The 26,974-nt window shown below is 41.0% G+C and overlaps 1 protein-coding gene across 3 annotated transcripts in view; it reads right to left on the reverse strand.

The window, feature by feature from the left end:
* The window catches only part of LOC146511773 (vasoactive intestinal polypeptide receptor 2-like), a 57,102-nt gene extending 30,368 nt beyond the window's left edge, over nt 1-26,734 (reverse strand). The window contains exons 1-4 of one of the 3 annotated variants that reach the window (XM_085172398.1): nt 25,413-26,732; nt 12,646-12,745; nt 9,791-9,898; nt 8,475-8,578 (exon numbers count right to left, since the gene is read on the reverse strand). In XM_085172398.1, coding sequence (XP_085028524.1) covers nt 8,475-8,578; nt 9,791-9,898; nt 12,646-12,745; nt 25,413-25,469 — 369 coding nt within the window. In that variant the 5' untranslated portion in view covers nt 25,470-26,732. Of the gene's footprint in view, nt 1-8,474; nt 8,579-9,790; nt 9,899-12,645; nt 12,746-25,412 lie in introns of all 3 variants that reach the window. The other 2 variants (XM_085172397.1, XM_085172399.1) reach the window with 2 other exon arrangements.
* Nucleotides 26,735-26,974: the final 240 nt, after the last annotated feature.

The following is a 26,974-nucleotide window of genomic DNA, read 5'->3' on the forward strand; positions in this document are numbered from 1 at the left end:
TCACTCCTTGGCGGCTGCTTATCGGGGCCTGGAGCCTGGGGCTCGCTTGGGCCACTTCGGAGGTGGGGTGCCCCCGGCCTCTCGGCCTGGGGCTCGGTCACTCAGGCACAGCTGGCTGCCGGCGGAGCTCACGGGCACGTCACTGCAGCCCCCCCTGGCTTCTGCTCCGTGGCTGCTGGGTGACCCCTCATCTGGGACTCTCCTCAGCTCTTTCTGGGACAGTGGCGCGGCTGCCCCTCTGTTGGTCTTCCTTGGTCTCTTGTGTTCTGGGGGCCTCTGGATGTCTGGGGTTTTGATCTCCTCCATACCTGCTTCATGCCCTGGAGGACGGGGCAGTGGCCCCCCACACCCTCTAGCAGATCATTACATGAGGGAACCTTTTAAGAAAACAAGCGCGTCCATGCTCACAGGTGTACACACGGGTGATCACACACACAAACTACACCCTTTTTGGCTCCTACCTCAATGCACACTGTGCTGTCGATCTTACGTGCTGCACAATAATGTTTAATATTTAGTATTTACTGTCATATTCCCATATATCATTGTGATGTGGTTTATTGTATTACTCTCGTTTTCTTCTGCTTGTTTTCTTTTTTCTTTCTCAACAGGTGATCCAGGTGATCGATATATGTATTTTTTTTTTTTTTTTTTTTTTTTTTTTTTTCTTCTGCTTATTCTGTTGGTTTTTGTTTTTTTGCCCTTCTCCCCCGTCCCTCTTCTCAACTGTTTTTCTTCCCCTCTTTCTTTCTCCCTTTTCTTTCCCCCAGTCAAGTCTGTCCCGTATTCAGCAAGTGAAAATAAAATAAAGAATAAAAGGTGAATCAAATGGACCATTACGGCAAAGCTGGGATGGTCCATATGGTAAAGAAAATCCGTTGGGCATCTTTCTTCGCCTTTAGACAATAATTCTGATGGCAAAAGAACCAAGCGGGACAGGCAAAGAAAAAAAAAAAAAAAAAAAAAAAAAAGGATGGGTGCAAGAAACAGATTTCCTCATCTTTCTGAAGCACTTTGCAAACCACACCAAGGTGAGCCATGATAAAAAGTAATGGAATTGCGATGCTGGTGAACAACTACATTTTTTCAGCTTCATTGTTATGTTCAAAATTGGTGCAAGAGTTGTAGGTTATAATGCCCACTGAGGCAATGAGGCCAAACTCAAGGAAGACCAACCAAAATTAATGAAATATTCAGTTGCAGAAAATTCCATAATTTGTCTTTTTTGGGGGGTTGGAATATGTTCAAAAGCTAGATTTCTGCATTCTGTCACACACACACACAGTTACATAAATGGCTCTAAGTGCATTCATGTGTTGAATAAACAAAGATTACATGTTAATGTTTTGTCAGTACCCTTATTTCATTGTGTTACATTTCACCCCAGGATATGTTACAACTAACCCAGACTATGGGGTTAATTGTAACATTTCACTCTTTGTGTTTGAGGCCATACCATGCAATGGGTAATTGTGCTGCAGAGAAAATAGCTGCACTATTTAATAGCTGAGACATGTAAATACTTTGCATTACATTTTGAATCCACTACCTTAAAAGAGCTCCAATTTACAGACAGAAATGTCAAAAATGTTACAACTATCCCCGGTCTCCCCTACGCCTAAAAAAGCATCTACAACAGATGAAGAGTATGTGAAAGTCAAGTCCTTAACAAATGGGAAAATATCCAGCAAAGACCTGACACAGGAACTGAGAGATGCCTTCAGTCGATCCATTTACTGTTGGAGCTTCATCACAAATGGAGCATCAGTGTCAGTAGATCTTATGGAGTGAGGAATCCAAATTGAACCCAATTAAAGTTTTGGAGGTCAAAGAGGTCAGGAGAGGTAAAACAAGGTCTGCAGACATCTGCAAAACACAGCAGAGGATCTGTCATGGTTTGTAACTACATTCCATTCAGCGTGTTGGAGATCTTCTCAAAAATGATGCAATTTTGAACACAGAAAAGTACCATCAGATACTGATCCCACATAACAGCTTCATTTTTCAGCATGACAAAGATCCCAAACATACTGTCAATGAAGCAAAAGCATAACTTTAAAAAAGAAAACCACTCAGTGTGAGTCATGGATTGTCCTCCCCAGAGTCTGGATCTCAACATCATTAAAGCCGAGTGGGATCATTTTGACAGAACGGAGGAAATCTCTAAATCTCTAAAGAAGAGACTGGAGTATCTCTGGAGGCTATTCCAGAAAACGACTTAAGGAAATGACAAGAAAGTGGAGAAAGGTGACAGAGAGAGTTCAGGCTGTGATGAAGAATAAAGAGGGTTATCTAATCCGCAAACCAAGGTCAATAATTTTATAGTTTCAAACTGCGTTAAAATCTTTAGTCAGATCAAAAAAGGTTGTGGTCTACCAGACACTTCGATCCATACTCAATACTCCAAAGATTTATATATTGACAGGCAGTTTGCATCATTTACTCAGTTGCAGAACAAGTTCTCTCTCCCTGCGTCACATTTTTTTCATTATTTACACATAAGAAACTCGTCAGAGTATTGTTAATTTTCCATCTCTTCCGGAAGAGGGGTCAATTTTTACACTCCTTCTGAGTTCCCTGGATTCTAAAAAGTTGGTTTCTGGTTTTGTGAAAGCGAGTATTTAAATTTTAAATCTGACTTTTTGAAGATGGCATGGGAGGAAGAGCTTGGTTTGCTGATTGGATATGAGGTGTGGGAGAGGAGTCTGTGTAGGATCCATTCTTATTCTATAAATGCAAGGCATCAGTTAATTCAATTTAAAGTGCTTCACAGACTTCATTATTCAAAAACTAAACTGCACAGGATTTTCCCTTCTATCAGTCCGATATGCGATCGTTGTAAACTTGGAGAAGGCTCTCTCACTCATTTATTTTGGACTTGTCCCAAATTGCATAACCATTGGTTGGACATTTTTAAATGTTTTTCTGGTATCTATAATTGCACATTAGAGCCGGACCCAATAATTGCATTGTTTGGTTCTTCCTCTTCCCTTTTACACCTCAGCTCTGCTGCACAAACTACAGTTTTGTTCGGAATGGTAATTGCTAAGAAAATTATCTTGACTCTCTGGAAGTCTGATATTGTACCTCAATTTAAAATGTGGCTAACAGAACTGACTGCCCTACTACATATGGAGAGAATTAGGTTCACATTAGCGGACAAACTTAGTAATTTCTTTGATGTTTGGCAGCCATTTTTAGACCATGTACTAAAACAAAGTCCTGTTTGATCGATCACCAATAACTCAGCCTACCACCTTAGCGTTTTATTTCTGTTTATTGCCAGTGTTGAAGTAGTATTTTTGTCGATGCAGTGTAATCTTTTGTCTTATTTGTGTGTTTTAGCCTTTGCTGTTGTGTTGTCTGTTGTTGTTTGTTTGTTTTTTGTCTCTTTTTTTTCTCTCTTATATCAAAAAATCTCAATAGACATAAAAAAATAGATAAAAAAAAGAATAAAGAGGGTTGTACCAAATGTTGACATTCATCTTAGAATAGTACAAACTCTGTTTTTGCACCTATATTCCATCTCCTTGCAAAATCGACGGAATGAGGAGTGACCCAAAACTTTGGTGAGTAGAGCAGCTCATTGATTTTAGTATGGTCAGCATGCATCTTTTAAAAAGGAAACAATTGTTCAATTTGTTCCACATTTACTCTGCAATGCATCAAGATGCAATAAAATACTGCTCTTATCACATATTTTTACTTCATCATAATTCATACAATAAATCTACTTTCTTTTAAAAGCAAGTAGTGAAAAAACAAGAGAAGTGTGTGGCATTATTTCAGGGACAGTGTGGACCCAATAATGGTTCCCGGATATTCTCTTAAACCTGGTTGTTACTCGCTTGTTTAAAGCTCATTATAAAAGAAAGGGTCCCGGAATGCAGCCGTGATTACAAGCAATAACTATGAGGTCAGAAAATAAGCTCCATGGCATCACGCTGGACTCCTCTGAGCAACAAGAAAACACCCACGTATCCCCATACACACTCAAACGCCCATTAAAAAAAACAGCAGAGCAGGCATACCGCTCTGAGAACAGGAAAAGCCTTTTTTTCTCAAGCACCTGCAGCATTCAGCTCAAATACTCACCTGTGTCACTCAGGTTCCTAATCCTCCTCTGAGTCAGCTGAAGGGGTGGGAGAATTTCGAGAAGCCTTACCTTCATCTTGTGATGAAGCAGATATGGGAACAGATGAGGCCGGATTAGAGAGCACAGTGTGCCAAGACCGGGAAGTGAACCCTGCAACTCTGTTGGAGGAGCTGGGAATTTAAGCCGGTGTCTAGCCACAACAGATACAGAACAGACCCATGCAAAAGACTGAATCCAGTGGATTTCTCATGTTCTGTGGTCACTTGCATTATTTCTCATATACCTATGAAAAGAGGAAAAAAGTCTTTCTGGATGTTAAAGAGGAGCTTAAGTGGAAATGATGAGGAAGTTTAAGACCTCAGGCATTTAAAGGCGGAAGGCTTCATCCTGCATCTCTGTAACTTTTTTAAAGGGCCAGCCAACTATGCATATATCTCTATATCGGCATGAAGTCATAGAGAGAGAGTATACTTTGTATGGTCATCTCAGGCACACAGCTGTGAACTCTGGTGCTCCACCTTCCTGTTGTACAAACCTTTTCTTTATTATCCCTCCACTCAAGTCAGATTGTGGTATGACAGCAAAAACAGACGCAGACAGGTTTCCATTGCTTCCACAGAGAGTGAAGGTCCAGACAGAGTTTCTCTTACCAAGTGGCAAACATGGAAGAGATGTGCAGATCAGATTGTAACAAAGGAATTAAATGCATCTGACTTTTTGCTCAACTTTCTGCTTATTTGGTTGCAATGTAGTCCTGCACATACATAGATGTGCACAATGTAAGCAGCATGTTAAGTCATTTATGTGCATGTAAACTGCTTTGTTGCATGGTAAGCAAAGCATGTAAGACACGAGCATCAAAGCAGGAGGTTGAGAGTCTGAGTCACCCTTGATTTTTCTTTCTTCTTTGTCTTTTTTGATTCAACACAGAAACGTTTGCTGGTAATTGTCACAGTCGGCTGTTTTCTACATGCCTCAACATTTTATCCTAAAAGCATCTGATGGGAAGTATCTGTAGAAGATTTTGGGTAGTTAATCAATATTAAAGATCACAGAGTGCCTTCAAAACATTTTTGATTTGCTTCACCACCAAAGGGGAAGATTAGAGGATCACTAAAGATACTGTGTAGGGAAATGAACATCTCAAACAAATTTCACAGCACTCAGTCCAACTGATGCTTCAGTCTGTAACAAAATTATGACCCAACATTTGAGCCTTTTTGCAGTTATAGTAGAAATAATGTAACACTCATTATATTACATATTGCAGAAGAAGAGCTACAGAATCAAGGCTTGAATCAAATCGAGGCTAACAACCCTCTCTGTGTTTGGATATGTTATTATTATGTAATTATGTTGACCTCCAAACATGATGCGTTTGTGGTGTTCATCATCAGCTGAAAGATTTATGGAGTCATCTGAAAAGCAGCCAAAAAAACCTGTTGCCTTTGTGACCTTTGCATCTTTTGTTTAAATTTCTTAGCACCGCAAATTAAATTCCTTTGAACCCCAGAGCACTGAACTGGACAACAATCAGATGCACAAATAAAGCTCAAAGTATCTGCATAGATAAGCGAGTACAGCTGTGTCATTTCTGTTTGTCAGTTAGATAAACTGAGCAAAACGCTGCAACAGATTCTCACTCATCCGCTCCGCCTAATTACAGAAAAGCACACCAGCATAGTCAGGCCACGACTTCACGGTGGTCTGAGTTATCTGAGGGGAGACACGAAGAGCAGCAGAGACCAGTGATCAGATGTGTCACCCGGTGAACTGCGTTTATCTGTGGGCCGATAAACAAACACACATACAGAGATGCTGATATGAAATTAGCCCTTCTCTTCACCGCTGTGCTGGAGCATCTGAGAAAACTCTGAGCTGCAATCAGACCACAGAGTGCAGAGGTTTGATCTCTGTTTTTTTATTTCAGTTCAAATTAAATAAAGCTGCTGATTCCTGCACTGCTTCTGTTTTGCTTACATAAAGTCTGTTCTGATTTAATGATTTTCAGTGTCTCACTGGAAGCTCCAGAACCTCTTTCTGCACACATCTTTGCATGCAAGTCTGGCTATGAAAAAGACTTTAAGACTGTTCTTGCCCATTCATTTCTGTCTAATGTAGACATCACAAGAAAAACTCTTTATTTAGGACCCATATCAAACCTCGAATGACCTGCTAAAAGAGTTTTAAAATGTTTTTGAAATCTGAGGCACTTCCCATCATCAGTTTAGTTTGCAGAGTAAACATTAGCAGACCTGCAGCAGGCATCTTTCCACAAAGCTGCATCCACACGCCTGTGCAGAATGTTGTTAGCCCACATAAAACCACAGATTTAATGATCCTGATACTGCAAAATATGCTGATTGTGTTGTGGTAATTTGTCTTATTTTCCACTGTACTTGTTGACAACTGGTTACAGAGAAAGAGATAGAGTTCAGTGTCGGGCAAGTGGAAGCTGGCTGCTTAGAATCAACAGTTAAACTGTGTTTTATAATACTAGAAATAGGAATGATTAGTTTTGCAGACAAACAGCTTTGATTTGAGCTACAGAGGGTATGTAGGTCTTTACTTATTCATGCTACACACAAACTCTGGCTGAAAGCCTGCAGCATCAGAAATGGTGTTACTTCTACTTCTACTTCTACTTAAGACGATGTCGCCCCAAATTCGTCCTCAGTGCTGTCAGGCTACAAAATAGTGATTTATCATTCTGAAGGTGAGTTATAAATAATTTACGCTACACATTTTAGCTCACAGGAGGCTCTTTTATCATTGCTTTTTAGTCTATTCTTCATAATGTTGGAAATGGTGACATCATTTAGATGAAAAGTGATTTGTACGTGCTGATTTCTAACATAAACCATGGGTTAGTTACCATGGCGATTTACCCAGGTAACAGCTGCATCACCTTTGTGGGTGGCTCGCTAAACCTCAAAGCCTGCTTAGCAGCACAGGCCTCTGGACAAAGAGTTTCCCCGTCTCCAACAAACCTACTAACAGCACACTGAAACTAGTCTGAGTTCAGCTTTTTCCCGATCACATCCGGTAAAAATGATTTATCTGCAACTGTTCTGTGGTTGGTTTGCTTCCTCTTGCAATGCAAGCATTTTAAAGTGGGTCAAATCAGCCCACGAACTCTCCCAACATCATCCACAGGCTGAGCATGTGCTGCGTGAGACGTGGCGCATACGTTTTTTGTAATCAGAACCCAAACGGAAATCACGCTGGTGCTAAAACCTGTACACAGCAGTTTCACTTGCACTGTGTCCTCAAACAAATTCACGTCAAAGGACTCCAACTAAACTTTAAACTCTTATGATTAAAGCTACATTCAGCTGCTCCCTTATTTGAAAGAGGTCAGAGAGCTTTGCATGTTTGATTTGGCAGATTTTTACAGTGACCTTCCTGATGCAACCCCAGAAGCATTTGGGTCTCCTCCCAGAATCAAACCAAGGACCTTTTGCTTGTCAGATGAACACGTGAACGGCTACAGTAAAGAGCCAGAAGCTACATTTATCACAAGCAGCTAATCAATTTTTTTTTCTGTGAAAAGATGCTTCAGCAAATGATTTTTATTTATTTTTTATCCTTATGCTTCCTTTGTTTCCTAATTATGTCCTATAAAAACACTGATGAACACACACATTAACCTTTTTGGTTATCATTTGATATCATTTTGAGGGGAAAATTTTAAAAAGGATGAAAAAGAATAAAAAAAATAGTTTTATTCCCTCAAATTATTAAGTGTATGCACGTGTAGTTGATACATAAAAGCTATACATGGAGGTAAATACATCGTAAATCAACAGCTGTGGTGTATCAATGATATTTGATCCATGAGTGATTTAATATTTTCATGTTTTCTTTATAGTTAGCATGTTTTTAACCATCCAAGCCGTTTCAAATTAACCACCTTGCAACCGCTCTGACTAATCTTCTACCTCATCTGAGAATCCAAGAACCCTGATAAACCAATACTGACAATGTTGCATTAACAGCGACGGGTCCAAGACCTTCAGCTTCATTAGACAACAGACCTGAGAGTTTCAGCAGCTACAAAGTAGATATGAAAACCAAACACACAACTTTGATCAGGCTTCAAACACACACCAGTTTCTACACTGTAAAGACAAAAAAAAATCAGTCCTTCTTATATATTATGTTATGTTATCATGTAAAGTTTATCACATTAACTGTGATTGGACTGAGAGAGGATGAGAAAACTGAATGAATTCACCAGCTAAAAAGGTTCAGGCCAGAAAAGGATTAAAAGAGTTGTTCACAAGCAGCACAACTCCAATCACAGTGGTGCTTCATATAACTCATAACTGCGCTCACAGGCACACAAACGTAAACACACCACCGACGTCAAACTTGCCCTTTTGGTTGTCTCTGGGGTCTCTAAGGTGCTCGTGCAGGTGATGATGTAGTCGGGATAGACGGTGGACCAGCCACTCTCTGTACAGTTCCTGCTGAGTTTGCCTGAAAGAAAACCGACGGGTTTTAGAGCCTTTTAGAACTGAACCAATAACCTAACATCAGTGCTGCATATAAAGATATATTGCCCCATTTTTAAAGCTTCAGTGATATTTGTCCAGAGATTTTAGATTTGGATAACTGGAATAACAATTATATAACACCAGTGCAGTCAGATTCACAGCAGCAGTTGCCTGGACAGACAAAAACGAAGTGGAGATGTTTGTTCCTAATCAGAGCGCCACATTTGGAGAAAACCAAACACAACTGTCAGCATGGTGGTGGAGGGCTCATGATTTGGGCTTGTTTTGAAGCCACAGGACCCGGACACTCAAAGAATCAGCATAATGATGACACATGTCTGTTTTTACCCTCTCAAACAGCTCTCATCAGAGGCAGGCACATTCGTAGGCCTCAGTGAGGACTTTTGATACTGAGCAGCTACTGTTCTCATCTGTGGTGCTGATTGTGGTGCTCATCTATTAATGCTGTGTGTTTCTGCAGGGGCAGCGAGAGGAGGATAAACCAGCCGCTCACTGATGCTACTGAGGGAAATCACAGAGGGTCGGACAAATGGCGTCAGCCGCTGTGCAAATGATCACAAACATTAACAGAAGCAGCTCTAGAAGCACTGGATGGAGACGATAAAAGAGCCACAAGTCAAAGTGAGAAATGGCAGAAAGTTAAAAAAGAAAGAGGTCAAAGAAGTTCTGTTATAATGAAAATAAGACAAGTATTAAAGAATTTCAATGGTAGTAAAAGCCACACAAACATCTTTTCACTTAAGCAAACTTAACCACTCCTTATTAGTGTTGAGACTGGTGGCATTTGAGTGAATCCACTGGATACTTAAAAAGGATTATTTTTCTGTATCAGAGTTCAACAAGATGAAGATTTCAAAGTTTCCGAGCACCCAAAAACTAAATTATAATAAATAATAAAATGTTGAGTATGCCACAGCTTTTAAACAGTCCATAAACTGCTGCACAGTCCTCAGACTTTGTGTGGCGGGGTCATACTAAGTGTCAGCCGTCTTTTAAAAGTCGGGGGAAGTTGAAACTTCCTGAAACTGAAATTCTGTATAATTTCCAGATCACACTTTTTGTTTTTTTTTAGCAAGTCGTGTGTGTGTGTGTGTGTGTGTGTGTGTGTGTGTGTGTGTTAACAAAGATGATTGAAGGGCAGCAGGAGGAAGTGTGTCCCTGAGAAGAAGCTCACCGTTCTTGTGAAAAAGCAGCAGGAAGGGGGTGGGACAGTGTAAGGTCAGCACATCGCCGACCGCGGCGCTCGGCCAACATGAAACGTTGTCCCACTCGCCGTGACATCCTGGACAGACATATACAGAGATACACACACACACGCACGGACGTTAGAAGTGTGAACTTGCCTGCACAGAACTTCCTGTTTGGCTGAGCGACCTGTGTGGAGCTTCTGTGCGAGCTGCTGATTGAACGTGGACAATAAATCCAGCCCACATGAAAGCAGCCTGTGAGGTTTGGACATTTAGCTTTACTGCTCAGCCAGGAGGGACAACAAAGACATTCACTTAACACTCTGAAGGCCTCTTAATAGTTAAGTTAAAAATAAATGTAGCCTGATGAGGCCTGAGAGTAACTAATGCTGGTACTGTCCTTTAACATCAAACACACATGTGTATCTATACACCAGCGTGAGAAAAAGCTCACAGTCTGAAAGCTGAGACCACACAGATTAAACCCATTTTATTATCTCTGTGCTCAAACATTCACACACACGACCGTTCACAAACAACAGAACAGCCTCTGTATGTCTGTGCGTCAGTCTTTGGTTTCTCGTGTTGTGGTTTCACACAGAAATCATCCTGATATAAGTCGTGAACATCTGGAGACTCTACTGATGCCGATTGTGTGCAGCAGTCCTTCAAGCCTTTTATTCTTGCTGAAAAACAAGAGGTTAAAAAACAAAGCTGCTTCGTCAGTCAGCTCAAGCATCACACAGAGGTTTGTGTGAGCATCACAGCATGCATATCCATGGTGTCACTTTGTACATTACCATCACTTTTGATGCGTATGAATTAATGTGTGTTTCCATCCGGGGTACTTCTCAAAAAAGTAATGCATTACCTTACTTTATTTCTATATTGTCAGACGTAAATTGTGACAGAAGGATAACAGGCCTCCAACTCGCACTGGAGCAGTTCACAGCCGAGCGTGAAGCAGCAGGAATGAAAATCAGCACCTCCAAATCTGGAGACAGAAACGAGTAGAGAGCCCACTCTGGCTCATTCTGGGACGAGTTCCTGCCAAAGTGAAGGAGTTTAAGTATCTCAGGGTCTTATTCACGAGTGAGGGGAGAACGGAGCGGGAGGTCGACAGTGCAGTGATGGAGATGCTGTACTGGTCCATTGTGGTGAACAGAGAGCTGAGTGAAAAGTGAAGCTCTCAGTTTACCTGTCAGTCTACATCCCTACCTTCACCTATGGTCACGCGCTGTGGGTAGCGACCGAAAGAATGAGTTTGCAGATACAAGTGGCGGAAATGAGTTTCCTCTGAAGGGTGGCTGGCCTCTCCCTTAGAGATAGGGTGAGAAGTTCAACCATCCAGGAGGAGCAGCAGCTCCGATGGGCCAGTTGAGGTGGTTCAGGCATCTGACTAGGATGCCTCCCCGGCACCTGCTGGGTGAGGTGTTCTGGGCATGTCCCACCAGGAGGAGGCCCCGGGGCAGACCCAGGATACGCTGGAGAGATTATATCTCTTGGCTGGCCTGGGAACGCCTTGGTGTTCCACCAGACAAGTTAGAGGGTGTGGCCAGGAAGAAGGAGGACCGGGCTTCTCTGCTTAGGCTGCTGCCCCTGATAAGCACAAGAAGATGGATGGATGGATGGATGGATGGATGGATGGATGGATGGATGGATGGATGGATGGATTAATGGGTGGATGGATGGATGGATGGATGGATGGATGGATGGATGGATGGGTGGATGGATGGATGGATGGATGGATGGATGGATGGATGGATGGTTGGATGGATGGATGGATTGATGGGTGGATGGATAGTTGGATGGATGGATGGATTGATGGATGGATGGATGGATGGATGGATGGATGGATGGATGGATGGTTGGATGGTTGGATGGCAGCAAGAGTAGAAAGGGAAAGTTTACAAGATGGGGAAACCTGCTATGCTGTATCTTTTAGAGACTGTGGCACTGCTAAAATTCTCACTGGGAATGACCAATTGGACAAGATTGGAAATGAGTGCATCAAAGGGATGGCTCAGGTGGAGCTGTTGGGAGACAAACATAGAGAGACAGGACTGAGATGGTTTGGGCATGTGCAGAGGGAACGTGGGTATATTGGACAAAGATTGTTGATTGTGAAGCTGCCAGGCAGGAGGAAAAGAGGAATACCTCAGACGAGATTCATGGATGTAGTGAAGGAGGACATGCAAAGGGTTGGTTTGACAGAGGAGGATGTTGCTGTGGTGACTTCCATTCTAATGAGGGCATATCAAAGATCTTCAAGTCTGACTGCTCAATGCTTTTGTTATTTGCTGCATGCAGGTCACACAGTTTTCACTTTGCCTTCACGTTTTTATCCTTTCTTGATCAAAATAAATGATTTTCAAATCATCTGATTGTAGCACAAGTGCAGAAAAGAGGTATGTTTGATTTCTCTTTGATCCACCCTCCAAGCAGGTAACTGAAGAAGCTTTTTTAACCTTTATAGCTAGCATTTGTGTATGTGTACATGTGTACATTTGTGTGTGTGCGTGTATGTGTGAGTTTGTGCCTCTTGTGGAGTGTTTGATCTCACAAGGTAAACAGCTCAGTGTTGCAACACCGTCTGAAATAGCGGACAGAGACACCGACCACTTCACATCAACTGACCTCATTCAGTGAACACACACACACACACACACACACACACACACACACAGCCACACACTTTTTCTTACTTGATATGGATCTAAATACTTTTCCGAGGCCTAATATTCAGCGATGCTCTTACAGCAGCACGCAGCAGACTTATCGTAAAATACTGTGGATGGGGATTTCCAAACACTTGCTCGTGTGTGTTTCAGAGCATGCGTACCTGCATGAGTGGAATTGTTCGGCTGCAGCTGTGTCTGACAGTCACTCTTTGCTTTCTGCATCTCCCAGTAGAACTGGCAGGGAGAAAACATTCCGTTAACCTGTCGGGATGAAGGGAAATACATCTTATGAATATTATCTCCAAAATGAACAAACCTCCTGCGTCAGGCTCTTTGTCTCAGGTTGTGCTGTGCACGCTGGTGTTTGACATACGTGCTCCAGTTTTCTGGAGTAAAGTTCATGTTTCTGCGATCTGCTCTCCTTTCACTCCTATCTGCAGCTTTCAGGGGGAGGATTTAGGCAATCGTGATGATTGGGAATACAAAACAAACTTCTCCTGCTAAAAGCAAAAACCGAAGCAGGTTAGGTTCCTCATTAGAGATCAGCGTGTATGACACAATCAAATCTCCATAAAACAGTGTCACCACTCATGAAGGATCCCTCAGAGGCCTCTGCAGACAGCAGGAAGTTTCTATAATCTTTGTCTTTCCCTGAAGCGCATCAGCAATAAGTCCAGAGTCTCAGAGGCAACTTTGGTCCTTTATTTTATTCTATGTTGGCTGCAAACAGTTTCACAACAGTTTTATTGTTTTAAAAGCATTAATATATATATATTAATTCTAATTTGTGAATCAAATCTGCAGATACTCCAAGTCTTTATGTGAATTCTGTTTTTGTATTTAATTTTTACTCTCAGAGCGTTAAACCCCACCAAAGCTACAGCTGAGGGAATAACAACAACATGTATTTAATGAAGTACTTGAGTATATAATCCACCAGATTATCCTGTCTCTTAATGACACAGTTGTGATACTGATACATCTGTTAGCTTACAGTCAACATATTTGCTAGCTTTCTTTCCTGACCTGACCAAACTTTATTAAAGTTCACACACAATCTTACTGCACCCTGGTACTAAACTGCTTTACAGCACCTTTCCTCTCACACCCACTCACTCTGCGGATTGTCTGCAGCAGCTGTGTTACTTCCAGCCTGTATCGTGTGTGTGCGTGTGTGTACGTGTGTAATCTGAGTACATTCTTCCATGTTTGTGATTGTTAGATGCTGTCACAACAACCCTTTTCAAGTGAGCACACTTGTAGTTAAATTGGGAAATCCTTCGGTCAAATTAGGAAAGCTTTGTGTGACCACTTATCTTGATTGTCGGTGTTAGGATTAGTGTGAGTGAGTCCAGATGAACGAAGGATACCCAGAGTTTGATGAACAGCCTGTTTAAAACCCAAAGTGTTGCAAAGTGACCCAGAGACCTCAAGCTGATTGAAATGTTGTGGTGAGAGCTGTTCATGAACAAATGAACACAAACTCCAATTAAATGAAGTGACGCTGTGAAGAAGTATAGGCCCAAATTCTCCCACAACCATGTGAGAAACTGATAAAGTCCCACAGAAAGCAGTTAATTAAAGTTATTGCTCCTAAAGGAGGTTCTATAACCTAGACACCTATTCAATCATGTGGTGTAATTAGCCTATCACAGGGCTGCACAGAGGCCTGTGAGAACTTTTTATTTTCCAACGATTGTAAGACTGACTCCTCGGGTTGGGGGCGTGTGGTGGTTGGATCGATACAGCACAGTATTGGGATATTTTGCATGATGACATTGTAATAAAAAAGGGACACCAAATATTGATACTTTATTACATAAACAATAGGCTCATGTCATGCACCAAAATGAGATCATGTCCATCAAGCAAACTTACATTAAACGGCTCAACCAAAAATCATCCAACAATTTACCTACTTAGCGTGACAAAGCTACCTCCTAATTCAGAGTAAGCTAATGCAGTAAAAATAAAACAGCAACCTCCTTGCATCTACAAAAAACGAAACAAAAAAAGCAGGTGCTGCCTGGTGATTATATCGACTTTGTGATGACTAAATGTTTCCCAGAGGTGCACAATTTTGATCGGAATGCAATTGCAGTCGTCTGATAGGAGGCAACCTTTCTGCAGACAGTCACAGTGTGACGTGGGCTGAGAGTAATGACTGTGATCATTTCAGAGGGAAGTTTTATTTGAAGAGTTCCAGTCAGGTTTAAAAATTCATCACAGCACAGAAACAGCTTTAGTGAAGGTTACAAATGATCTTCTCATGGCCTCTGACAGTGGACTCTTCTGTGTGCTTGTCCTGCTAGACCTCAGCGCTGCATTTGACACTGTTATTTATAAAATTTTATCACAGCAATTAGGGCATGCCGTAGGTATTAAAGGTCCTGGTACATATCTATCTAATAGACTCCAATTTGTGCATGTAAATGGAGAGTCCTTTCCACACACTGAAGTTAATTATGGAGTCCACAGGGTTCCATGCTAGGACCAGTTCTATATATATTATAGACCAGCGGTCTCCAACCTTTTTTGCGCTTTTAAGGTGTCAAAGATAAATACAACTAAATAAAATGATACGACCAAGACAAAAACTGTGGTATTTTGTAAATATAATAATAAACGTGAATTCGCTGTGTAATTGTGTAACTTTATTAGCAGCATCCTCCTGAAATGCCCCAGCAACATCAAGAGTAACATCCTCCTCTCTGCCCCTTAATGCTCTCTGGTTGCTATGGTAACGCGTAAATATTTCTTTCAAAATAAAACACTCAACTACAACACGGGAAAAGACCCAGGGAACCCGAGTTAACGCTAAAAACCCTGAAAACCATAAATTTCATACCCGAGCCTTTATTATTATCAGGCTGTCTTATAAAGCCCTATATAACCATTAGTTGTTATTAATCTCAGGCTCTCTTCCACAGCGTGTCTTTTTTCCTGTTTTCCCCCATCGACCCCAATCAGTTAAGGCAGATAGCTGCCCATTCTGGAGCCCGGCTCTGTCGGAGGTATGTAGGCTCTTTATCTTGTAGTTTAAGGCTACGTCCACACGTACTTTTGAAAACGCAGATTTTTCTATGCGTTTGCACCTTTCGTCCACACGTAAACGGCATTTTCGGTCACTGAAAACGGAGATTTTTAAAAACTCCGGCCAGGGTGGATATTTTTGAAAACTCCGTTTTTGCATTTACGTGTGGACGAGAAAAACGGGGAAAACTCAGCATCAAAGGTGTGCGCATTTTTTGACGTCACACTGTGCGCCATGTTATTGTTTCGGTGAAATGAATTTCTACAATACTGTTACTGTTAATTTTACTCTCTGCAGTGTTTAAATGCTTGCATATACACACACAGTTACTGTCCCTCCACACATACGACTCGGTTCTGCTTCTATGCCCCAGCTTTGTTTACTTTTTCCCACCGAGGCTTCTAGACTTCTGATTGGCCAACATTTCTGCACGGTTAGGAATATAGCGCCACCTGTTGCTTTGGCATGTTCCTAGCAGCGTTTTCCTTCATTTCTGCCTTTACGTGTGGACGGGATTATTTTTTAAAACGAAAACAGAAAATCTCCATTTTCAAAAATACCCGTGTACGTGTGGACGTAGCCTAAAGCAACATGAGGTGATGCTGAGTGAGGGTATTGCTACTGCAACTCAGTCATCCAGGTCACACTAAAATGAAAAGACTCAATAAGGGTTAATATAGTAAGGGGAAAGTTCAATTTTAGTTAAACTTTCGAGAAAAAAATAACAAATTTAAGCAGTTATGATATTAACTACAAATTAGAAATACATTTATATATTTGAAAAGTATTTGGTTGCAGTTTTTATCAATTTAATCAACTTTATCAGCACAAAGAGGCACCTGTGTTTATGAAGAACGGAATGAGCACCCATAACAAATACCCTAAATGATTAAATAATAAGAACAATAACAGCAAATGTAAACTGGGTAAAACCGACTCTTTAAACTGAACTGAGAACTGCCGATCTATTACAGAAAGAAAAAAAGAAAGCTTCAGAGCGATTGAAAATGCGGAGGTTTATATTTGCTCCACAGAAGCTGCCTTTGAAAACAGATTTCAATCTGAACCTCATTAATTAGCCTCACCTCGTTCGTACTGACTGTGCCGACTCGAGTGCTACTGAATGAGAACCATAACCCAAATTTTCCTGCTGCCACCGTCAAACCCTCATATGTGTGAGTGTGTGTGATGGTACAGCTGATGGTAGCCATGGACACACACTCAAACAGACTGTACACAAAGGGCAACGCGAACAAAGAAAAACACTCAAACAGAACAAGTTCATGTGTCAACTTGATTCACTGATATACCGCGAATGTGCGTGTGTGTTGGGAGGTCTGTTTACATTTAGATTTATGGTCACAGTGTTTCAGATCTGTCAGCCTGTTTATACACACACACACACACACACACACACACACACACTAAAACTTCTTTAGCCAAAAACCTGACCATGATGTCACCTATCATGCTCACCACTCAAACATCACTTTCCTTCTGTCTTTAAGTGACCAATCAAAGGAGAGACTCAGACTTCAAACAACACTTCCACACATGTAGACACAGAGGCCTCAACAGCTGAATCAAATAAGATGAACGATCACTTGAGCTGATTCCAGTACGGAAAGGAAATCAGCTACAGAATGATTCGGTGCTAAACAAGGACGTGAGAGGAGCGGCGGTCCTTGTTAAGTGCAGTAAGGGGCTTCACCCTTACTGCACGCAACTTGTCTTCATTAAATGTGGATTATGCTGAGTATCGTTGTGCAAAGAAATGCTCAACAGGTGAATTTTCAGAATAATATGTCTGAAATTAAATGTAAATGCCTAAATTTAGCCTTTTCCCACCAAACTACGTAACCTAGCCTAACTTCCATAGTAACCAGAAACTCCTTTTATCCCTACACCACACCTGTCCACAGCATTCAAGTCATTGTAATATTGACCCAACGTGCAGTTACATTTCTCAGGTTACGCAGAAGGTTGGGACATCGGGTTTAAATGGGAGCCACTATAGTTCGTTGGGTTGAATAGATGCCACAAGGCTAATGGAGAGGCCCATATTCAAGTCTACCCCAAGGCCTTTTACTGTATGTTTTGCCCCTGGGCATCAGTGTTGCCAACTCCTCAGTAAGGAAAATCGCTATTGGTTGTCCTAAAAGTCGCTAGAAGTCGCTAAATGACGTCATCACCTAATTTGCATAATTGGTCATGCTAATGTAATTGTAACCTATGTTGTTGGAGAGAGAAATAACATCGTGGACGACACATAAAGTGAGCAAATAACGTCCTAAATGCATTTAGAATTTATTTAAAACTACAAATTAAATTTATTTTAGCAATTATTGTTTTTTGTAATGTCACAATTCCAACCCTGCTTCTTTACCTGGGCTTGGACCGGCAAAAGTGACCCAAAATAGGCACTCTGGTGGAGTTACTTTGTGTGTGTGTGTGTTTATAAGTAGTTTTAAACCTGATCCACAAAACAGCATAAGAGTAAAAGAAGAACTGACTGCGTTACAGCACCCGCTGCTTGTTGAGAGTAAAAGCGATATGCGCTTTCACGTCTTTTTTTTATTAAAAAAAGTCGCTAGGGGGTCTGAAAACTCGCTAAATATAGCGACAATGTCGCTAAGTTGGCAACACTGCTGGGCATCTCCCAGTTTCCTGTCTTCTTTCCACCATCTAATCAAAAGAAAAGCAAACAAGCTCAAAAACTGTGTTTACATAAAGCTGATGTAAAGTGCATTAAACCTACATTCTCCCTCATACCAGGAGTCAGACAGGAAATATCCGACTCCTAGAATGGCAAAGCTCATCCAGGAAATGCTCATCATCAACTATCAATTACACGTCCATGAGTTGGAAACGCTCAGGTCCAGGTTTAAAACTTTAGACTTTAGTAACTAACGGATGACACGATGGAGAATATGTCCATCTTTTAAACTCTCTGTGGAAGTTACTGCCAGAGTCACATTAAACGACTAAGCAACAAAGCAAAAACTAAAGAAAAAACAGCAGCCATTAGATCCTGTCTAAACTAAAGCTATTGTTAATATTGAGGTTCTCGGGCTGTCAAACATAAGGCCCAGGATCCAGAATCAGCTTGGCAAAGAATATCAGACTATAATCTGGGTGTAATCTGGTACTAACAAATGTGAAGGAGGGTTTTCCTACAGCTAGAAAACCTCTCCCATGGCTATTTATCATACACCGAAGTAACTGTGCAATAAATAAACAATAATATGACAGATAGACTATCAAGTAAAGACATTTAGTTTTTTTACCGTGGGTCCAGAGAGCCAACAGATTTCAGTTACTGCAGCAGCATTTCTCTATCATGTAGAAAAACTGTTACATACTGTGGAAAGTGGACTTTTCAAAGTAGCTGTGCATGCATGTGGCCCACGATTGAAATTGACTTTGACATCCTTGCGCTAGATGAAACAATCTTTTGTTAAATGGTATTTCTGACGGTGTCTGATGGTGCCTGGATCATCCTCAACCCGCCGTGGAAGCAGCTCGGCTCGTCGCTATGTGGGAAAGCATTTGGGTTAATAAGGCTACGTGACTTCACAGGAACACATTAGGAGGCGTAAATAATTAATGAAGTTACCGCCTGCTTAAAATGCACACAGGCCCTTTCTTAATGTGGATCCTGCTGCTGTGACACTGCAGCTGTTCAGTAAAATCAAGCTAAGAGGGCACATCCACACAGAGCCTTAAAGAGGAGGAGAAGGTGGGCTCCGAGCAAATTCAAGCCCTGATTATCTTATCGTTTGTCGGTGGATCTAAATCTTGTTGCCTCATAAAAACACTAAAATATGAGTCTTTTCAGTATCTCAGTGGCTTCATGTACTATATGAATGCATCTGCACAGTCACGGTGATCAAGCAGGTTAGGCCTGCAGGTGAAGTTTGCATGTAGGTAAGAAGTGAACCACCTTGATCACAATGAAAAAACAGCTTTAAACCTGAAGTTATAACTTAGGCCCTCAAACGCTGCATCACAGTGCAGGCCTCCAGCTTCAGATTGACATCATTACTATTGTTTTAAAGTCCCGATGTTCCAGATGGAGGTGCTGCTTTCTTCAACTCGAAATTTGGCTACACATTTGGATTATGTCCTTTCTGTTCTCACTTCCTGCTTTTCAAAACAAACAAACTATAAATAGACACAAGCAAAAGGAAAAGATAAACAATCTTATTTAATCCATTGCCGTCTAAACAAACAGCATAATCTCTTTCATCTAATAAGCACTAATACACACAAATACACACAGAGACACACAGATCCATTACGAGGTAAGGGATAAAATGTTCTGGATTAAACTAAACAAAAGAACGCTTTTTTTTTCTCCACCAGTCTGTAATCCCAAACCTCCTCCTCCCCTGACCCGACTCCACCACGTCAGACTCATTCAGCTCGCTGAGGACGCAGCAGAGTCGGCTCTGAAACAGAAGCCTGAGCTCAAGTGTCTGAACATTTAAACACATCAAGGTCAGAGGTATGTTTTAAAAAGGTCTGTCTACTTAGTCCACTGACTACGTAGCTCTGTACTCCATCAGTCAAAGAAAAAAATCATTTGCAGTATTTTATATTTGAAGCTACAGCTCTATTCTTACCCTTTCAGACACTTTCATGTGTTTACACAGAGGAGTCTGAAAGTCCCTATGGGACAAGACATGGACAACGACCGAGGTAGGTTGCAAAGTGGCTTGCAGGGGAAGCATTGAGGATAAGAAGGCTAAAGAAACTTGAATATGACATTTTATATTGATATATTTATGTCATTTACCAGTCTTTGCATTTCAGTGACTATATTTCCATGTGAATATGCTGTTGGAACAATAGAAACATAAGCATAAAGGAACTTTAGAGCCCTTAACCCTTAGTCAAAAATGACCCCACGGGTTGTTTTTCTTCAAAATCTTTAAAATGAAAAGTTGTAATATATTCATATTCCAGGTATTCCTCATGAAATATGTTTGTAACATGAGGCCATTTGCATTTTTATTTATTTTTTTCATTAATTAAAAAAAAAAAGCAGTTTTTGTATCACAACCCCACTCTTCCACAAGTGGGGTCAAAAATGACCCCAAGCAGTTCCTGTGGAATCTTCTATGAAACTTTCATTCTTAGCAACTCTGACTGACCCACTTACACTTCTGATGGATCAGGAATTAATTTTTACACAGTAACATACGTGATTTATAGTCAGGGCTGCACATAAGTGGTCTGCAGGTGCGCATTCGCTATCAAAATAAAAGTATTCCCAGAAATTCCGAGAATACGCGCTTCTTTTGCGGTGGAGGAACACCAAAGTATTTGCTTATGGAGCTTTAAGAGTTCTCATCAAATGTCTGTCCTCCTCCAGAACATCTAATGTACGCAAACGAGCGTTCCAACTTCTTATCTGGTGCGCGTCTTTTATTTTGACAGCAAATGCGCACCTGCGGACCATTATGAGCAGCCCTGTTTATAGTTTTCTGTGAATTTCAAACATTGTCCTTTCTCATTTTTAATATCTAAAGTAACATGGCTGCTATGAGGCCAGCTAGGATCCCTGTGGACCTACAAATGATCCAGGGCGGATGGGATGAAGAGCCCATCGGAGGCACTGACTCAGAATCTGACATCTAAGATATAGAGGACCCAGACTATTGTCCCCCCCACTGAAGGCCCCTCTTACTGCTCTAGCCACAATATTCTGAATTAGTCAGCCAGGGCTTGCACCTGGGTTTAGTACTGTCTCCCCAATAGATACATGGTCTGATAATATAATAGAAGAGGTGCTGACATATACAAACATGAAGGCATGAAGAGTAGCCACAGACAGGGGAAAAGAGTGGAAACATGTAATCAAACTTAAGCTCCTGGCCTCCATTTGATTGACCATCCTTGCAGGAAGTGAGAAGAACTGGGATGTACCAGTCGGTGTGTTTTTGGGAGTCCTCTGCATAACCCATTGTACAAGGCCACTATGTTTATTCAAAGATTTGAAGATATTCGCCCATCTTGCACTTTGATGACAAGAGGACCAGAGCCTACCGACTGAAAACAAACCACATGGCAGCTTTCAGCTACATATGGGGCCTGTTCCTGGTCAACGGCAGGCAGAAATTCATCCTCAGTGATTGTGTTACAGTGGATGAACAACTTGTGCCTTTCAGAGGGAAGACCCAGCTTCTGCAGTATATGCAGAGCAAGCATACAAAGTGATAGAAGTGATACAAAAACTGCAATTTCTTAAAATTAATGAAAAAATAAATAAATAAAAATGCATCATGTCACAAACATGTTTTATGAGGAATACCTCAAATATGAAAATATTACAACTCTTCGTTTTAAAGATTTTGAAGAATAACAACTGAGTTTATAGCAAAATGCATTGATTTTATTTGGGGCATTTTTGACCCCACTCGTAGAAGAGTGTAGGTATTGGTAGGTTGTGCATCCAAGGGTTAAGCACATATTTACATTGCATGAGCAAGAGCTGTGATTTCTCAAATGTTGTGCCATGGAATTTGTGACGGCCAAATATTATTACAATATAAAACTAGACAGAAAACTGCTGTAGTTTTTCTAATGCTGCTTTGATCATCTGGTTTACCCATCATCAGTTAAACCAGCCAAAGCAAGCCAGTTTACGATGAAACAGCTCAGGCTTGCAGTAAGTGAAGTAGTGTTGAGCAGGGGTGAAACTAAACTGCTGATGATTTATAAAGTAAGACAACAATTAGGACTTTAAAGCAAAACTGGATGGAAAAAAGCAACAACTTGATCCAAAATTATAATTATGATGAAATTCTGGTTAAAAACCTCTTAAACTTTACGCTGCAGCGCTCCGTGTCTTACACAGTGAGCTGTGCAACACCATGTCAGCTGCTGGCCTATAAACTGCTTTAATAATGCAGGATGAACATGACTCTCATTGTGTAAACCACAAAGTGCACAAAGTGCACAAAGTGCAGATCTCATCACCATATAAATACTAGGAAACCAACTTCAAAGCTGGGACTGAGGGTCATTGGGAAAAGCAGCATTTTTATTTATTTTATTTTATTTATTTATACACACATATTAACATTTCTGCATTTAAAAAAAATGCCTCTGATGCAGATTTTAAAGAACTCACGGCTTCAGCTAATCAACCTTGTCCGTAGTGTGCAAAGATCAAAAGAAGCCACTGACCTTTTTACTCCTTCTGCAACAGTTTGAGCTGAGAGGGCCCCACCACACACACACACACACACACACACACACACACACACACACACACACACACACACACACACACACCTCTCTTTCTTCACAGAGAAGCGTGGTTCGTAAACACGAGTGCCATTTCCTGACGTCACTCTGCAGGATTTCAGTTCAACTGTCTCTGCAGAGTCGCCCGAGGCAGCGCTGACAGTTAAACGTACAAATACAGGAGGCGATTACAAGGGTTTATCACAGCTTAGCTTCATGCATCACAGTGAGAGATGCCGTGTGATACATGTCTGATTTTGTGTTTGCAAATGCATGTTTTTAATTGCAGCTTTCACACGTTAGCAGCAAATTACGTTGTGTGCAGTAACTCCTGCATCCAAAGTCTTGTCATTTTTTCTTTGCACACAGAGCAGCCACACTGATCAATACAGGAAGCAGAAGTCATTCAACACACACAGCAGACCTGTGTCATCGTTGTTTCCGAAACTCCTTCCTCATGTCTAACAGACAGAAACCACAACAGATCAAAAGTTGAACTTTGAAGTTTGCTGCCTGTATTTAGATTCAGTTATAAAGGAGTTGCAAGATGACACAGATGCTGATCAACATCAGCGTTACAAAACAGTACTGTTACGGTCAGGTTTCTCTGTTGCCAAATGCTCTGAAAACACAACCTGTGAACCAGCTCATTCCCAAAAAGCAAAACGCACAACTTGAAGTTTTGGAAACGCTGAAGGAAACAGCGTTAGATAGTAGGGATGATGAAAACATCACTGCCTTTTCTCTTGGCTCTGACTGAAGAGACTGAGTCATGACTATGCATTACTCGTCCAAAGTCTGGGAATAAATGCAAGCAGAAAACAAAACTTAGACACACATTTGAAAGGTTGGAAATTAATGTTTGCATGAGTGAGCTTTGCAGAAACAGCTGCAATGCTGATCAGATAAAATGTCATTCATCTAGTTCTGGAGAAATACATATAAAATGAAAAGACTGTCTCTCTTCACTTCAGTATTTTTTTACACAAAGTTTTTTTCCCCTCACTTTAAAATAAAAATCATCCCGTTTCTCACTTGAGTGCATTTGGACCATTGATGTCACCTCAATGACGTGCACTTACGCACAGTTTTAAGAAAATCATCCACTTGAGGTGTCTGATGGTTTATCCAAACCCACAAAGACCCATTTTAATAAATGAGGCCTGGGCTTCAGTGTCTATACGTACAGGCCTGAGGGTGACTCAGGCATGAGTATGAAAAATTAACTCAGGAGAAGCAGCAGCAGCCATAAAGTGAATCTATAATTTATGTCAAACAAAATGCCGAATGAGAAACCTGCAAATGAAAACATTATAATGCTGCTTTATTGTGTGATGTTAAATCAGCTGCAGTTGGAGAAGATTTAAAGTCCAATGAGTGCCAAATACATGACTGAGGATCAAGTGAGAAGATTCTGTTCTTTTCCACGAGAGATGAAAATGATTTTTTACTGATTTCTAAAAAATGAAAGTCAGGGCTGCAAATATTATATATTGTATTGTACGCTCGAGTTCAGGTTTTCCTGCACTATGACAGGTTTTCACCCTCATTTAAACAGGTAAATCTCATTTTCAAGAGTGACCTGTTTCAAGTATCCAGATTGAGAGGTGACGGCGCTAACCTCTGCACAAAAAAGAAAATTGTCAGAGTATTTTCTTAACTACTCAGCCCACGAGTGGCATAAACCCTGAACAGGTTTTGGAGATTCTAATATCCACACATAAAACATTTTAGAGTTAACCTACTGTAACAAGCATGTGTTTGGTCTGTGCGAGAGAATCAAAGCACCCAGAGGAAACCAAACGCTGACCCAGCAACCACTCGGATACAAAAATAAGTAATCTATGAACTGCTTATTAACTCGAATAGTAAAACGTGTGTCTTGTTGTAGATTGTTGAATACAAACAGTCACCTGATGCCTTCAAATCTAAAGAAAAAAACTGTGCAGATCTGCACCTAATAATACTCTGAAATATATATTTGCCCTTTATAGACATCAAAAAGGTCATTCATGGTCCCTGTAAGGACAGAAATGGACTTTAGTCTATATGCCAGTGTGCTGCAGCTCTGCGGGTGGTTTGTTAGAGTCAGTCTGCTGTACCCATTGATTCCCTGCTTTATTTAATCAATGCCAAACAAACTCCTGTTGCTTAACTTCCACTCTCCCGCTCACGGCTTTGTGACGTAAAATGCAAGTTAATTACGCACACTTTTACCCGAGGACTGAAAGCTGGTCTCACATGAGTTCAGCTTTAATACATTTAAATCACTGTTTGTCTGAGCGCTGAGGAAGCTGTTAATTACACATTATTGTGAAATAAATCAATAAACCAATGCCCAGACCTGGATCAATGCCCAGAACTGGTCTCTCCCAACGTGGCACAGCCTTGTTCCAAACAACAGTGAAGTCATTTTATTGTAGGTAATAAATACATTGTTAGACTTTATGAACTCACTGTGCGTCTAGTTAATGGATATTCCAACACAATGACGGGATAAAACACGTCAAACCGCCGACTGGGTAACTCGGTAATATTTTAAGACCATAAAATCAGTCATAAAAACATAAAAGGCATTTCGATTCAATTGATATTTGAAGAAAAATAAGCATTAATAATGATAATAAGCGAAGCACTGACCGTGAGGATGAAGGTGAAGATGAGAAGGCGCAGAGCGAGTCGGTGCGTAAAGGACATGGTGGCATCTCATCCAGCAGCGGAGGGTTAAACCCACCTGAACAGCAGCTCTGCGCTCATCTGACTGTCATCCTCTGCAGGAAGCACGTGTGTTATGAGAAGTGACCAAACCTCAAAGTCTTCAGATCGAGATCGAGGCGCTTTGCTGCACGCGCTTTTACGCACAGGTTCATTCAGCGCACACAAGCGGGGCTCACTTTGGTGCAGGAAACAATTACTTTTAAGTCTTCCAAAGAAGAGCAAGTTTGAGGTAAATGTTTATCCCGATGTGGAGAAAAGTAAAGCCAATTAAGTCGCAGCTGGAAGGGTCCAAACTGGCAGGAATCCGCTGCAGGTTGGGACCGAAACCCGGTGTGTTTAGTCTTGTGATCCGAGTTCCAGTGAGGCGGTGGTCCGAGTTCACTCCCAGTTCATGTTCAAAGCAAAGCGCGTCCCCGTCACACGTCCCTCGCTTGTCTCTGAACCAACGCGAGCACAAGCAGCCACAATCTGAAGGCGCTTTCTAGTGAGTGTTGCGAAGCGAAGCGAAGCGAACAGCGACCTCCTGTGGATGTGGAAACCACTGCCGGTAAAAGAAGCGACATCACAGTGGAAGAGCGATGTCTAAAAAAAGCAGCTCCTTTAAATGGATCCACTAAGGACAAAATTTCGTTTTCATTTAATGAATCAATCGAGCAAAAATGAGTTTAAACGAATTTTCTCGCGAGGAAAGACGAGACTAAAGACAAAGTCTTTTAACGGAATTTTAAAATTGAAATCTGACGTCTTTGCATCCTGAATTTCAGGATAAGTTTGAAACATTTTAAATGCGCTAAAACCCGATCATTTTACACAATAATAGAATGTGACGCTATTTTGCCAGCTGAAAGCTCGTAGACCCGAGGGCTCCGTCAGTCGCTTCATTTACAAACTTTTGCGATGTCTAAAAGGAAAAAATAAATACTCTCTAAACGAGCAAAGACCACCGTTAACTTGTGCTCCATTGTGTCGCTCTGGAAAAAGTTTCTGAAGATCAGCTGCTCATAGGACAAATGCATAAATGAGGCCTGTCGTCTTTCACATCAGGGATTACATGCTTTTCGTTTGCCTTTGAATTTTAGAAGATAAACATCTGTCTCACAACTGCTTTTACTTTTTTTAATCCCATTAATCCTTCTTCATCCACACTGTCCCGTGAAAAGCATTCTTAATGCAACGCAGCACTTTATAATAACATTTGTTAATACATTCTAAATAAACTTTCCCAAATGTGATTAACTATTATTTACTTATTCTCTGATATTATTTATGTTATGCTATTATTGATATTACATATTTGTATTATTTACTAATATTATTTACTTTAAAAAACTCAAAAAAAATGTCATTAGGTTGTGTAATGTTCAGGAAAATGCAGTCCTCTCAAAAACTTGGCAGCTGACACCAAAACAATATCAGAAGATAAACGGCTCCAAAGTCCAGTGGAACAAGTTGAGGGGGGTTGATTTACGGCATGATCTGATGAG

This window comes from Neolamprologus multifasciatus, chromosome 9 (genome assembly GCF_963576455.1).
Source record: "Neolamprologus multifasciatus chromosome 9, fNeoMul1.2, whole genome shotgun sequence".
In the NCBI taxonomy this organism is placed as follows: domain Eukaryota; kingdom Metazoa; phylum Chordata; class Actinopteri; order Cichliformes; family Cichlidae; genus Neolamprologus; species Neolamprologus multifasciatus.